At 41.4% G+C, this 15717-nt stretch overlaps 1 protein-coding gene across 13 annotated transcripts in view; it reads left to right on the top strand.

Annotated features, from left to right (window-relative positions):
* Nucleotides 1-15717, top strand: part of NIN (ninein) — a 110084-nt gene that overhangs the window by 48063 nt on the left and 46304 nt on the right. For 7 of the 13 annotated variants that reach the window (XM_073010983.1, XM_037983959.2, XM_073010987.1 and 4 more), the window contains 9 exons: nt 1417-1456; nt 3389-3579; nt 7810-7956; nt 8437-8646; nt 9421-9557; nt 9897-10037; nt 10324-10498; nt 13975-14085; nt 14466-14555. In XM_073010983.1, the coding sequence (XP_072867084.1) occupies nt 1417-1456; nt 3389-3579; nt 7810-7956; nt 8437-8646; nt 9421-9557; nt 9897-10037; nt 10324-10498; nt 13975-14085; nt 14466-14555 (1242 nt within the window). The remainder of the gene's footprint in view (nt 1-1416; nt 1457-3388; nt 3580-7809; nt 7957-8436; nt 8647-9420; nt 9558-9896; nt 10038-10323; nt 10499-13974; nt 14086-14465; nt 14556-15717) is intronic. The other 6 variants (XM_037983965.2, XM_037983954.2, XM_073010979.1 and 3 more) reach the window with 1 other exon arrangement.

Genomic DNA, 15717 nt, shown 5'->3' with positions numbered 1-15717 from the left:
GAAGAATTTCAACTCATATTAACTTGAATGAACTACTGGAAAACAACATTTCATCTAAAAATTTTACGTGGCATACCATCTGTCATGAGGAATCCAAGTTCTAGAGACAGGTATTAATTAGGCTGACTTTCCTGTCGAGTTTATTTTCGGATTCTAAGAGATCAAGTAATCTTGTACAGGTCAGCTACCCAGAAAATGTGCTGGTTATTTGTTATCAAAGGCAGCTTCATTCATAAAGCTGGATCACTGCTATGACAGCAGCCGCATTTGGAAAGGGCGATTCACCTTTTCTAGCAGGGTTTTCTTTGATGGTTGTAGTAACCCCCCGTAACAGTGATTAGTTTTAGGCAGTTTGCTGGAGAGGATAAAGCCATTTGCTGGAAGCCACAGCCACTGTGGACCTACTTGTTGCAACTGGTCAAAAGATGACCTGTACCGTCCCCAGCCAGTGGAGCAAGGGCTGAATTTTGGTCCTGACCTGTGCCCTTAGCAGGTCACTTTGGTGCAGTACACAAATTACAACTGTATGCTGTGACTTTGGAGAAGAGGCAGGAGTAATGAAGCATGATAAGGTGGCAAAATGGTCCAATTCAGATAAATTGAACTGCCTTTAATGTAATTTACTGATAATGTACATTTTACTTACACTTTCTCTAGCCTACTTATTTTAAGTTGCATCTCTCTCCTCACTATGCCACAGATGAACCAGGCTCATTCTTGCCTTCGTGCTTCGGCAAATAACAACTGTCCCCTTCTTTTCATTTGGCTCTCTGCAGTTTATCCTTCAGTTCTCAGTTTAGACATTGCTTCTTCCCGATCTACCAAGTCTAAAGTATCCCATCTGTGTAGCCACATAGCATCCTGAACTTCCTTGTCATAGCACTTAAAATACTACCCTGTTGTATTTCCTGTTTTCTTGTCTGCTTGTCTTCGTTAGCATATAAACTTCTTGAGGCAGGAAATATGTTTGTCCTGTTCATGGTTGTTTGTGGTTGTATTACCAAGACTTAGCACAGTACCTAGCACAAAAAGAAGCACTCAGTACACATTTATTGAAGAATAAATTCATAAATGCATGTGTACAGATACTTGTTGGTTGATGATACTGGATATTTGCTTTGGCTGGGTTTAATCGGTTGTGATAGGTTTTGCTGTTGAATTAGTGACCTAGCAAATGAGGACAAATCATTGGTGAAATGCTGCAGAAGGCTGTGTGGTGTTTCTTAGGAGTCTCATCCTGATTGGCTGGTTAACTGAAGAGAACTCATCTAGATGGATACACTAGAGAGTCCTGAAATTATGTGACTCACTTAGATGATGATTTCAGAGCCAGAGAGTGATCTGCTCTAGGAAAAGCTAGGATAGTTCTTTCTGAATAAGTTGTAAAGCACACTAATCTTCTCTTGCCTCCTCTAGCACTGGAAGACGCAACGCAGTGAGGAGTATGAAGCGGAAGGTAAGAGCTGAGTGTGTCAGGACGTGCCTGGAAGGGAAGGGCTGCCAGGTGCTCTCCACACCCTGTCTTTCTGATCTCTTATGCTGGAGGCCAGCTGGGAATTAACATTAAGAAAAACAGCAACAAAAAATTTATTCACAATTGATAGCTTTTAGTTTTAAAATCCTAGCATTTAATATCGTGCAAGAGATGGTAACTGAGATACATAATTTCACTTACGGGCTAATTTCTCTGTTACACAGACTTTCAGATTAATTTTATAACAGTCCTAAATAGTGACCTATTAAAATGCATCCCTTGGCCAGGCACAGTGGCTCACGCCTGTAATCCCAGCACTTTGGGAGGCCAAGACAGGAGGATCACTTGAGCCCAGGAGTTCATGACCAGCCATGGCGAACCCCGTCTCTACTAAAAATAGCCAGGTGTGGTTAGCACGTGCCTGTCATCCCAGCTACTCAGAAGGCTGAGGTGGAGGAATCCATTAAGCCCAAGAGTTGGAGGCTGTAGTGAGCCGTGATTGTGCCACTGTACTCCTGCTTGGATAACAGAAGAGACTGTGTCTCAAAAAATAAAAATAACAATATAAATTAATTAGTTAATTTAAAAATGCATCCTTTGACAAGTTTCAAATGTGTTTCAGAAGCATCAGAACACGTTGATCTTCTAGCCACAAGATGGCACTGTGGTTCAGCTAACAGAACCTCAGCCCACTTCACAACCCTCTGTGGATTAACTGTACTTAAGTGTAATTACAACCTGTTCTCTAGGTTGAAACGCCACAGCAGTAATGGGCTTAATTCCTGTCAGTAAAGAGTGGGAGTAGCACTAAATATGCCTTTCAACCCTCTGAGGTTCTTCCAAGCACACAAAATTGTGCCAGTAATTATCTCATGTTTAAGTAATGACCTTACAGAATCTCTAATGTGTAAAGCAAAATTTACAAGTGAGGGCTTTTAATAGAGAATAAATACGCAGTTTTGATTTTTAAATAAGTAGTTTGATCCTTAAGTCTTCAAATGAAATTTACCTTAATGTATAGATAACTGGGAACTTATAGCTTGCAACCATTGATTTTTTTTTTTTTTTTTTTTTCCAGTTGAACTGTTGGTTTCTGTATGTCAGAATATTCATATGTAAAGATTTGGGAACAGGCTAATCCTGAGACTTTTTTTTTTTTTTTTTGAGATGGAATCTCGCTCTGTCGCCCAGGTGGAGTACAGTGGCCAGATCTCGGCTCACTGCAAACTCTGCCTCCCAGGTTCACGCCATTCTCCTGCCTCAGCCTCCCAAGTAGCTGGGACTACAGGCACCCGCCACCACGCCCGGCTAATTTTTTTGTATTTTTAGTAGAGACGGGGTTTCACCGTAGCGGATGGTCTCCATCTCCTGACCTTATAATCCGCCCACCTCGGCCTCCCAAAATGCTGGGATTACAGGTGTGAGCCACCGCGCCTGGCCATCTTGAGACTTTTATCATGAGATTATTTTCTTTTCAGTAAAAGATGCTGTAGTACTTAGGCTGAAAAGAAAGTGGAGGTAATACATTCTGGTAGCTATAGCTGAGATAGAGCTTATAGAGTTCTCGATAATGGCCCTCAACCAGCTTTCTCTTATGATCACTATAGCCTAAGCTTGTGATGTGCTCAGTATTGAAATAAAACAAACCTAGAACTTTGCAATATTGCACAGGAGATTATATTTATTACACAGTAATGACAGTCAGGGAGCCAAAAAGTACCCATTTACTCTAGTTGCAGCCTTAGAACCATTGATTCTGTTTCATGGGAGCTTCAGGACCAAATCAAAATGGAATTGACATTTATTGTCTTTTTCTTATAATATTGATTTTCAGAAAGCACAGTTTTCTTTAAGAATAGGCACTCTCTCTTTGTAATTCCTTTGGAAACCGTGCAACATTTGCTTCTCTCTCAGGCCAGTTAAGGTTTTGGAACCCAGATGACTTGAATGCTTCACAGAGTGGATCTTCCCCTCCCCAAGACTGGATAGAAGAGAAACTGCAAGAGGTTTGTGATGATTTGGGGATCACCCGTGATGGTCACCTGAACCGGAAGAAGCTGGTCTCCATCTGTGAGCAGTACGGTTTACAGAGTGTGGATGGAGAGGTGAGCCTCGCAGTGTCATTCAGGAATAATAGTGATGGTAAAAGCGTAGCTGGCCACAGGCTAGGAACAGCTGTGGTGTGGCTCTCTGCAGCTTGTTTTTTCCTAAGAAGTCATTCATAAAGATTTTTTTCCTAAGAAGTCATTCATAAAGATTTTTTTCCTAAGAAGTCATTTTTCCTAAGAAGTCATTCATACAGATTCTGTCATTGAGGAGCTCTTGTTGTGTTGTGGAAAAGAAAAACTGACAAGGGCTGACACTTACCCAGCTATTGCAAACTCACTGTGCTAGGCAGGTTACCCCATGTGAAACTGTCAGGCACTAGCTCTGTGTAGCCATGATGTCACATGTATTTGTAGAGGTGCCATTCGCAGAGTAAAATGTGGGAAACATGTGGAGGAAGAATTAAGCAAGGATTTCAGTAGATTTGAGTTGGGGGAGTATTTTGTAGGCCAGAAGGATAAATTTAATTTTTTGGAAAGAACATCTCAATATCATCCCTGAGTTCTTAAGCAGATTGAGCAATATAGAGAAAAATCTTGCTTGCTGACGAGGAGCTAAACTGCTTTTACATATTGGCATGAAGAGAGCCTTGGGTGAGAGCAGCCAGCAGCCATCACAATATTCTGGTCATGAGAAAATGGTGAAGGGTAGATTGGTTGTTTTGAAAGTACTAAGAAGAGTTTTGAAGGAGCCCCCAAAAGACTCTTCTTTGGGAAAACTCTGAGCTTTATGTTTTCTAAAAAATGAAGAGAGGAACTGGTAGGACTGGGTGCATGAATAGCTGTGAAACATAAGAACAGAAATAATTCTAAGATATGCCTTTCAACGAGCTGAAAATAAGGACTGGAGAGAGTTAGGTTAGGGCTACAGTTGTCGCTTTGGGAATCTTTGATTATAATGATATTTGAAACCATGCTTTCTGCTTGCTCAGGAAGTAAGTGGTATTATTTTTCTAAACAAATAATAGAAATAGTTGTTTAGTGGTATTTTTCTAAACAAATAATAGCTTTTGATTTATTATCACAAGCTTCCAAGTAGCCTGACTTACAGAAAGTTTTTGTTGTTTTCCCCTTCTTCCGTGTGTATTTGACCATTATATACCCTTTGTTTACCTTTTTAATGGCTCAGTGGTCATTTATTTTTCATTGGTGATTATTGAGTCATAAAATTAAATTTATTCTCCTGAATTGTAAATCAGTGCAGTATGCAGAATCTTGGGTTGTTTTTGCCAAAAAATATTGCACAAACTTGGATTATTTATCTAAAACCAATTCTTGGAATAAATTGTAGCCATTTGTGGAAAGCTGCATTTTCTTCTGTGGTGGAGTTTCCAAAGCTCAGGAAAAGAAATAGCACATTTAGTTATTTTCCTCTGGCCTGAGGACAGGCAGTGTGAATATAGCTTTTGCTTAGTGTTTTTCCTGCTAAAGAAAAATAGTGAAATACTGTAGTACTTAGTATTACTAGCTCTAAACCACAGAGGAGCTGGAAGTTCAAGATGATCTCATTTACTTGGAATCCTAAAATTTTATAACTGAAAGCCATTTTAGATTTAGTCACCTCTCATTTTATAGGTAGAGAGAGTGAAATCATGGCTGTTCACTGCTTTCATGAAGGGGAAGTAGAGTCACTGTCTTATGCCTGTAACTAGCACACTCTTTTCCAAAAGCAAGAACAGTGACGGGGCAGAGATGCAAACTAGCATGCTTGATGCCAAGTCTGGCCCCAAGCCTATTTTATTGGTCATGCCCAGTGTTCTTAAAAATGAACTTTTTGCTACATTGAAAAAAAAAAAAAATCAGGAGATTTTTCTCAAAATCCAAAGATTTGGCTCCATTTTGTGGACAGTAAGATGCAGCCAGCTCCTTTGGAGAGAACATGCACCCCTGTGTTCAGTTTCCCAGCACTCACTACTTTCTGATGTCTTAAACCCATCTTGCCTCATTCATTGACATCATTTTCCAGCCCTCTTTGAGTGTGTGGGTTTGTGATTATTTTCCAACTTACACTTCCATAAACCAACCATCCAAAGACCTGGTCCATGTATCCTGGGGAATTAGAATGTCCTCACAGTTCCAGAGACAGCTCCTGCTCGATGTGTAGAGCGTGCCCCAGTTGGCCATTTAACCAGCATTGTTTTCTGCCTAGCCCCCCCGGTCTTCTGAATCCACACTGTTTTATTCATCACTTGCCCACTCCACCACCTAAAATAACTGGAAGGACTTCCCAGGTACAAGGTCTTTAGGCAGTCTGGAAGTGGTGCACGGATTTGGCTAATGTCACAGGTCAAGCAGTGTGGATCTAAGGTTAGAGCCAAACTTTTAACCTTGTTAACTTCAGTCAACACACCTGGACTTGACTGTAATTTCTGGTATGATGGTCCTGAAAGCCTTGTCCTCTAGGAGAGTATTATTTTGGTGGATAAGAATAGGATAGAAAAGTTAAGGGATCTTGGCAACCTCAGAATCTTGCCCCAAATATCTCTCCATTGATTTGATCCTCTTTTAGGATTGTTGCTTCTTGCAAACGTTTCCACTCCTTAGAATGGTTTTCTTGTTTCAGAGTTCCCTCCAGAGGAAGTAGTATGAAAGCAAGAATGGAAACTGATGTTTCCTATTGGATATGAATTGGGGGGAAAAAAACATTTGAGATGAAAGAATTGCCTCAAGCCCTTACACGAAGAATGAAATCAACAATAATGAGATTGTGTAAATCCTAGCAGTAGTCCAGATTTACAAAATGAATATTAAAATTTTGAGAATGTGTTGCAGAGAATTTAGGTCTGTGTTAGAATGAGTCCAGTTGTAGGCTCAAATGCAACAAGAGCAATTTGTTGCTTATTCTGTCTCCTTACTGCTCAGTGGCATGGGCCTCAACTGCAAGCTTGTTAGAAATGCTGCATCTGAGTCCCCACCACCAGACTTACTATATTAGAGTCTTCATTTTAACAAGCTCTCCAAGAGATTTCCGTTTTGTACATTGGAGGCATGTTCCTGTAGAAACATTTTAGCCCCCAGAATAAAGAAGAATCTGACTGCTAGTAAGAGGGTTTTGCCTTTCCTCCTCGTTCTGTGGCTTCAATGATTCACGTTTCTCTGTTCACCTTCCCATTCCTCTGTGGAGCTAGGGAACCAGCCATTCCCAGGCAAACTTCTAGATGGGGCTGTAGCCCAATCTTCCCTTCCCTATTACAGGATAGGGGCTATTTGATTACCATTCGAGAGTGCAGACTAGCCAGTCAAAACTCCCTTGCCTTTACATCTCTTGGAACACATCTATTGCACACACATAAAATCTTTGTTTCTCCTGCGCTAAAACATTAAAGCAAAAAGCCAACACACTCAGTATGGTTACAAGTAAGGTTCTAAACCCCAGGTTATGAATTTCAGAACCCAAATCTGAATTGTAATCAGATCATTGTAATCTGTCCCAGACCAAATTCTGCTGTGTTAGCATACCAGTTTCAAAAATTCAACATAAAGAAAATATCACCGAGGGTCACCACAGTGTAAAGGTGTAACAGATGTCTAACCACTTTCTGCTGTTATGACACTGGGAAGCTGTATCATTTTTTTTTTTTTTTTTTTTTTTTTTTTAAAGACAGAGTCTCGCTCTGTTGCCCAGGCTGGAGTGCAGTGGCATGATCTCGGCTTATTGAAAACTCCGCCTCACGGGTTCACGCCATTCTCCTGCCTCAGCCTCCCAAGCAGCTGGGACTATAGGCGCCTGCCACCACGCCCAGCTAATTTTTGTATTTTTAGTAGAGACGGGGTTTCACCGTGTTAGCCAGGATGGTCTCGATCTCCTGACCTCGTGATCCACCTGCCTCGGCCTCCCAAAGTGCTGGGATTACAGGCATGAGCCACCATGCCTAGCCAGAAAGCCGTATCTTTGTATTATTTAGGTAATTTTTTTAATTTGTAAGAATAATGTGTAACAACATTAAAGACTGCCTATTGTAGGAGTGTGAGTAAAAGAGAATATAGTTAATTGCTAAATTGCATAATATTATGAAGATGTTGGAAATTGACTTTTATTTAGTTTGTGTGAAGGAGGAGGGCATATCATTACTTGAAAGGGAAATCAGTAAAATGAGGATAAAGGGGCATAATTATATTTCTGGAGTCCTGGGACCAACCATGGTGCTGATTACTATTGGCCAGAAGTATACCTTGGGCCTTGTGTTGTTTTCAATGAAGTATTTAAAATATGTGGTGACTCTTTTCTAGATGCTCGAGGAAGTATTCCATAATCTGGATCCTGACGGTACAATGAGTGTAGAAGATTTTTTCTATGGTTTGTTTAAAAATGGAAAATCCCTTACACCATCAGCATCTACTCCATATAGACAACTAAAAAGGCACCTTTCCATGCAGGTAAAAAATAAGCAAAAGTGCTTTCTTTGTGAATAAAAGTTAGAACCCATTTGAGTAGTGTCTAATAAATTAATCTGTTGTCTGAAACAAAATACTAAGGAAAGAGAGGGAAGCAAAAGAAGAATTAGAAAGCCTTAACCATTAGGAAGGGAAGGTTGGGTTTGAGAAATGACCATAAATTGCAATGGGAAGACCACTGATTATGCCTTGTCATGTCAGCTCTGGGTCAGAAGAAACCTGGTGTTAATTAGGGATGTATCTCGTCCATGTCATAGAACTCTCTACCAAAACAGTTGGTCTTGCTAAGCTCTGTAGGCTTGACTCACTTGGGAACAGAGATCAGAGAGGCTGCACGACTTTTTTCCTGGCACGGTAAATTAGAGGAACATGCCTTCTACCCACCGTGGTCAGGACTGACCAATATCTTGTTGAAATACCTGGAATCAAGCCAGGCTTGCTTAAGTCTCTTCCTCCTTCCAGTCTTTTGATGAGAGTGGACGACGTACCACAACCCCATCGGCAATGACAAGTACCATTGGCTTTCGGGTCTTCTCTTGCCTGGATGATGGGATGGGCCATGCATCTGTGGAGAGAATACTTGACACCTGGCAAGAAGAGGGCATTGAGAACAGCCAGGAGATCCTGAAGGTGTGGCAGCTAAAATTGAGAAAAATGACAAACCGAAGAAAGGTTGAAAATTTTCAATTTTTTTTTTTTTTTTTTTGAAAACCATGATTTGATTTTATTTCTCCCTAATGGTACATCTGTTCACAAAGTCTCGAAGATAAGAGGTAACTTTTTTTAGCCATTTTAACTAGGAGCCTTTTGTTAAGTATTTTCCATGTTTTTAATCCCCAGATTATTGACATAAGAAATACTCTTACAATTGTGTTTATTTACAGGGCCAGATAGTTTTGTTGTTGTTGTTGTTTGTTTTGTTTTGTTTTTTTGAGATGGAGTCTTGCTTTGTCACCTGGGCTGGAGTGTAATGGTGTAATCTCGGCTCACTGCAACCTCTACCTCCCCGGGTTCAGGCGATTCTCCTGCCTCAGCCTCCCAAGTAGCTGGGACTACGAGTGCACACCACCATGCCGGGCTAATTTTTGTATTTTTAGTAGAAACGGGGTTTCACCATGTTGGCCAGGATGCTCTTGAACTCCTGACCTCAAATGATCCACATGCCTGGGCCTCCCAAAGAGCTGGGATTATGGGCGTGAGCCACTGCACCTGGCCAAGATAATTTTTTTTCTTTTTAGCACAAATAACCATGTTATGCTTTCCTTAGAGAAAACTTAACTATGTTCTAGACTGATAGCTGTTCCTAAGCAATCACTAAAGCAATGGAATTGTCTAGTTTCTGGATCATTGTCAGCTCTCAGAGTTTGTATAGCCTTCACGTTTTCTGCTTTCAGAGGGTGGAATAAGTGATTTGTTTTTGAATTTATGCCTTGCTCTGATTTCTAGGCCTTGGATTTCAGCCTCGATGGAAACATCAACTTGACAGAATTAACACTGGCCCTTGAAAATGAACTTTTGGTCACCAAGAACAGCATTCACCAGGCGGCTCTGGCCAGCTTTAAGGCTGAAATCCGGCATTTGTTGTGAGTTGAGCAGAAGGTTCGCCTGCCCCATTCCCTTTCCTACTTGTCCAGCAAGTCATTCGGATGCCTTGGATAGACATCCTTCTATTCTGTATGCAAACATCGCTCATCTTCTATCCAACTGCTGCACACATCTTCCTTAAACCATAGGAAAATTAAGGAGAACTTAGATTGACATGTGGGCTTTTGAAGGGAAAGGTGGAACGCCTTTTTGCTTTGGGAGGGTTTTGGTTGTCTTGGTTTTGCTTCTGCATTGATGCAAGCCAGATGAGAGCTTTTCTGGGTCTACTTGTTGCTTAGAAACAGTTTCCCATTAACTCAGTGTACTTATGATCCTAGGGAACGAGTTGATCAGGTGGTCAGAGAAAAAGAGAAGCTACGATCAGATCTGGACAAGGCCGAGAAGCTCAAGTCTTTAATGGCCTCGGAGGTGGATGATCACCATGCGGCCATAGAGCGGCGGAATGAGTACAACCTCAGGTGAGGCCAGCAGTGAAGCTCCTCCTCACCCACCACCCTAGCCCAGCACAGTGGAGCCTGCAGCTGCAGGGGCAGAACAGTGCATTGGGGACTCTGCTGGCCAGCCTGTTGGCCACACCTGGCTGGAGTGACTCAGATGTGTCAAGCCCTAAGGGAAAGCTGGGTACACTAGACATTTTATCCAGGTGCTTTTCATCTCTGTGCCTCTGTGTTTCCATTTTTGGTAGATCGATGCTGGGACCTCTGAAAGACGTGATGGCAGCTTGTCCATTTTTCTTCCTTACAGGAAACTGGATGAAGAGTACAAGGAGCGAATAGCAGCCTTAAAAAATGAACTCCGAAAAGAGAGAGAGCAAATCCTGCAGCAGGCAGGCAAGCAGCGTTTAGAACTTGAACAGGAAATTGAAAAGGCAAAAACAGAAGAGAACTATATCCGGGACCGCCTTGCCCTCTCTTTAAAGGTAATCATCTTATTAGTTCTGTGGTCTGCATCCCTGCTGGGAACACCACGTGGAAAACTACAGCTTTGGAAGTGGGCATGTTTGCACAGGGTTTAGTCCAAAAATCCTCTAAGTTTGCCCAGCTGAGTCTTCACCCAGACTTGGCAGGGCGCTGCTAAAATCTGGATTTCAGCAGGGCTACCCAGGCTCCTGCTTTGCTCACGGTATTGATTAGCATATCTTGTTCTTCTCTCCCACTGCGGGTTCACTAGGTCTTCAGGGCTGTTTGGCACCTGGCTGACCCCTTTGTTCCTCCCGCTGCTACTCGAAACCTGGCCCTCACCCTCAGATCCCCGTCTCCTTGCCTGCCCGCCCCCCTCATTCTCAGCAGATGGTCTTGCCTCCTGCTACATGGATGCCTGTTTCTCCCGGCCTCCAAATGTGCCTTTTCTTCTCTCTGTTTTGAGATGGGGTCTCACTCTGTCACCCAGACTGGAGCGCGGTGGTGCAGTTATAGCTTACCACAGCCTCAAACTCCTGGCCCCATGTGATCCTCCAGCCTCAGCCTGCCAAGTCGCTGGGACTATAGGCTCATGTTATTATGCTCAGCTAATTAAAAATGTGTTTTGTAACCTCAGCACTTTGGGAGGTCGAGGCGGGCGGATCACTTGAGGTCAGGAATTCGAGACCAGCCTGGCCAACATTGTAAAATCCTGTCTCTACTAAAAATACAAAAAATTAGCAGGGTGTGGTGGTGCATGCCTGTAATCACAGCTACTCAGGAGGCTGAGGCAGGAGAATTGCTTGAACTTGGGTGGCAGAGGTTGCAGTGAGCGGAGATTGTGCCACTGGACTCCAGCCTGGGCGACACAGCAAGACTGCATCCAAAAAAAAAAAAAATGTATAGAAACGGGGTCTCATTATGATGCCTAGGCTGGTATCGAACCCTGGCCTAAAGTGATCCTCCCACCTTGGCCTCCAAATGTGCCTTGTCGCTCAAACATCCTCCCCTCTTTCCTGTGCCTCAGTGAAAGAAGTGATCCTTCTCTTTACTGGACTCTTACACCAGATAATAAGGTGCAAGGGCTCTGAAGTCAGGCTGCCTGGTTCAGATCTGGGTACCATCACTTACTGAAAACGTAGATCAGGTTCCTCAGCCTGATGGGCACCATAATAATACTTACCCTATCGCATTGACGTGGGGACTAAATGAGATGATGCACATACAGTGTCTGGGAAATAATAAGTACATACGAAATGTTTGTTGTTACTGCTATCATGAAAGGTTCTTGAAACTCCATACATCAAACACTGAGCTAATTATCACTCCCTAGCCATCCAACTGTTTCATCTCGTGAATTTCTCCCTAATCAACAGCAACACCATGAGGTGTAAGTCTCAGAAGCTAAAATTCTTCGTCATCTTCCCTCATCATTACTCATCAGTCTGTAAGTTACATTGATGCTCTGAAGTGACTCTCAGATTTATCTCCTTCCTCTGCATTTCCCCAGCCTCTGATTAGGTTCAGAATTCATCATGATGTCTCAGCTAATTAATGTGTATCCTGAACAGTTCTTTCTTCCATTTCTTCCACCTCCATATGGCTACCAGTTACTCAACTAAAGATCAGTTACAATCATGCTGTTACCACCCTTTGCAAAAAAACAACAAAAACAATGTGTTAACAGTCAAGGCTCCTGAAAGGCAGCTCGTCCTCATACCTTTCAAACTTGAGCTGCTGCCAGCAAGTCCCAGTGCCATGCCCTCCTCCACCCCACTGCCCCTACCTCAGTTTTCTCTGTGCCGCAGAGGGCAGAGCACATTTATGCTCCTTCATGGCTTTCCCCAACACTGCAGGCCAAATCACCTTTTCATTCCCATTACATTTACTTGTTTCTTGCCAAGAGATAGCACATTTCCTGTTGGGTCATATGGAGTTGTATCCACATCTGCCTCCCTCCCCAAGATAGCAATAGTATCTGATTTGTCAATCTCCAGAGCACCAGCACTTCCTGATACACAGATTACTCCATATTGTTCTAGCCTCTCCATTTAGACGTACTTTGAAAGATTAATGTTATAGAACTGGCATTTTAGGGGAAGGTGGTGTTTTTTAAATGCTCCAAGTACATTATTTTTTACTTATGTTGCTGTATGAGGGTATGAACTAGAATATACTAAAAATATACTGGCTCTGTATTCTTTTGGCAAAATGTACTTAAAAAATGATGTTCTTCCAATCAGCCTTTAACACAGGAAAAGAAAAATGTCAAATGGCATGTCTGTCTGTGTGTGTTAGCAAATGTGGTTGGAAATCTTCCTTAAAAATACTATATATACAGATCCTTTTAAGTTTAAAAAAAAAACTTTTGTGGGTTTTAGTCGATGTGTTATTTTATTATAATATAAACATATACAGATTATGAGCAATGTATATGTACAGTTTTTACATCTTTAAACCAAAATAAATTTATACATTAAATATATACCAAATCATAATATCAATAAATTGATTATAGAGTTACTCGACTGTTTTTTGTTTTTTGTTTTTTTTTTTTTTTGAGATGGAGTCTCGCTCTGTCACCCAGGCTGGAGTGCAGTGGCATGATCTCGGCTCACTGCAAGCTCCGCCTCCCGGGTTCACGCCATTCTTCTGCCACAGCCTCCCAAGTAGCTGGGACTACAGGCGCCCGCCACTACACCCAGCTAATTTTTTGTATTTTTAGTAGAGACAGGGTTTAACCGTGTTAACCAGGATGGTCTTGATCTCTTGATCTCCTGACCTCGTGATCCGCCCGCCTCTGCCTCCCAAAGTGCTGGGATTACAGGCGTGAGCCACCATGCCTGGCCTAGAGTTACTCTACTTTTTGTACTTTTTCTGAGTTCTCTTTTGCTGGCAGCTGAACAAGGTATTTTGTAATCATTTTCTTTCATTTGTCATTACTATATATTGAGAATATTTTCATATTCTACTGCAATGCTGTCCAATAGATACACATATGTGGCTTACATTATAACTTCAGTTTGCAAGTAACCACACTGAAAGGTGAAAAGAAACAGGTGAAACTAATTTCAAATAATCTTGTTTAATCCAGTTATCTCTAAAACATTATCATTTTGATACACAATCAGTACACAAAAAATATTACTGAGCTAGTTTACATTTTGGGGCTATTCAAAGTCTGGTGTCTATTTTAAACTTACAGTTTGTACTAGACACACTTCAAGGGCTCAGTACCCAGTGTGGCTGCTAGCAGCTACCTGTTTTGGACAGCACAGTTCTATGTGGTCAAAAACAAAAGGGCAAACTTATTTTGTTGTTATAAAATAGATACCAACCTTTTTATATTTACTTTTGCCTCCTGTAGTCTACTACAACTCTTAAGATGGATAAACATCTTTAATCTACAGTGCTGATTTATGCTGTATATAAAATGGTACCACAGTTTGCTAATTTCTTAATCTGTGCCACATTTAATTTCCCCATGCTTGTTCAGGAAAACAGTCGTCTGGAAAATGAGCTTCTGGAAAATGCAGAGAAGTTGGCAGAATATGAGAATCTGACGAACAAACTTCAGCGAAATTTGGAAAATGTGTTAGCAGAAAAGGTAAACCTGTTCAAATCTCATTTCCTGATAGGCAGCCTACTTTATGTAGTTTACTCAAAAGAACAGAAGCAATGCCCCCAGAACATTTTTATCAGGCAATTACTGGGAGCTAAAGGATGCTCTAACTTCTGCAAGGATATAATTTACTAAGTTGGTTATGAAGGAGAACATGCCTGGCACTGAGAAATGATCCCTGCGTTCATTGAACACGTCACTCTAGTGCGTTCTCCCCATCACCCAGTTGGTGGTGTTTGTGTTTAAATATCGCATTCCTATCATACTCAAGAGACTGGGTGAATACCAGAAACTGGGCCTTTGCTGTGTTGGGTCAAAGAAGGGCACTCGGGAAAAATGACAGCTTTGCCCTTTTCCCTTTCTAGTTTGGTGACCTCGATCCCAGCAGTGCTGAGTTCTTCCTGCAAGAAGAGAGACTGACACAGATGAGAAATGAATATGAGCAGCAGTGCAGGGTAGGTAGACAAAGAGAATCAAGTAAGTGCAGGAGTGCCTGGGTTCAGACCCCAGCTTCACCGTTCCCTAGCTTTGTCACCCTAAGCAAGTCACTTAATCTGTGGGTACTTCAATTCCTCATGCATAAAATGGTAAAAATAAAAGTACCCACCACGAAAGGTTGTAGCAAAAATTCCATAAGTGAGTATATGTAAAGTGCTTAGAGCAGAGCCAAGGATAGAGTAAGCACTTACATATGCTAGCTATTAATATTATTATTGAAAAATTAGCCTTTCCTGATTGATCATTGCAGACCTAATCTGATGTGATTTGGTTTTGTCCTGTGGGTTTTTTTTTTTCCTTAATACATTTTTTTACTCCATTTATTTATAAAATGCAAATGAAGCAGAAACATCTCAAGTCTTAGCTAGTAAATCTTTCACAATTTCTGCCAGGAGGGACGGAAACATTTTTACAAATAGCAAGAATCTCTGACTTAAAAAAAATTCCCCTAAAGTTAGAAATTTGAATTTTTTTCTTAAACCAGCAATACGTGTTTATTTTAATGAGACAAATACAACTGAGTTCCGGCTACTTAGATAAAAAGTTTAATTGTGCAGAGATGAGGAAAACAATCATATTATGAAGTTACTCTTTTTCAGGAAATATATGTACACATTTAAGGAAAGAAACATTTCTACTGCTTTTATAATTAAATTTTAGCTCTTGGTTCTAATTAAATAGAGGTATTTTCTAAATGTCTTTAAATATAATGAATTCATCAGTAAAATCTGTCAGCTCTACCTTCAGAAATTCTCCCAGTTCATCCACTTGTTTTCTTTCTTTCTTTTTTCTTTAAAGACGGAATCTAGCTCTGTCACCCAGGCTGGAGTACAGTAGTGTGATCTCGTCTCACTATAACCTCCACCTCCTGGGTTCAAGCGATTCTCCTGCGTCAGCCTCCCAAGTAGCTGGGATTACAGGCACCTGCCACAACACCTGGCTAATTTTTTTTTTTTTTTTAGTAGAGACAGGGTTTCACCATGTCGGCCAGGCTGGTCTTGAACTCCTGACCTCAAATGATTCGCCCACTTCAGCCTCCCAAAGGGCTGGGATTCAGGCATGAGCCACCGTGCCCAGCCTCATCCACTTGTTTTCTTAACAACTTTGTACACTATATGT

This window comes from Chlorocebus sabaeus, chromosome 24 (assembly GCF_047675955.1).
Source record: "Chlorocebus sabaeus isolate Y175 chromosome 24, mChlSab1.0.hap1, whole genome shotgun sequence".
Classification (NCBI taxonomy): domain Eukaryota; kingdom Metazoa; phylum Chordata; class Mammalia; order Primates; family Cercopithecidae; genus Chlorocebus; species Chlorocebus sabaeus.
The sequence above is the reverse complement of the archived record's forward strand: the minus strand, read 5'-3'. Positions and strand labels throughout refer to the sequence as shown.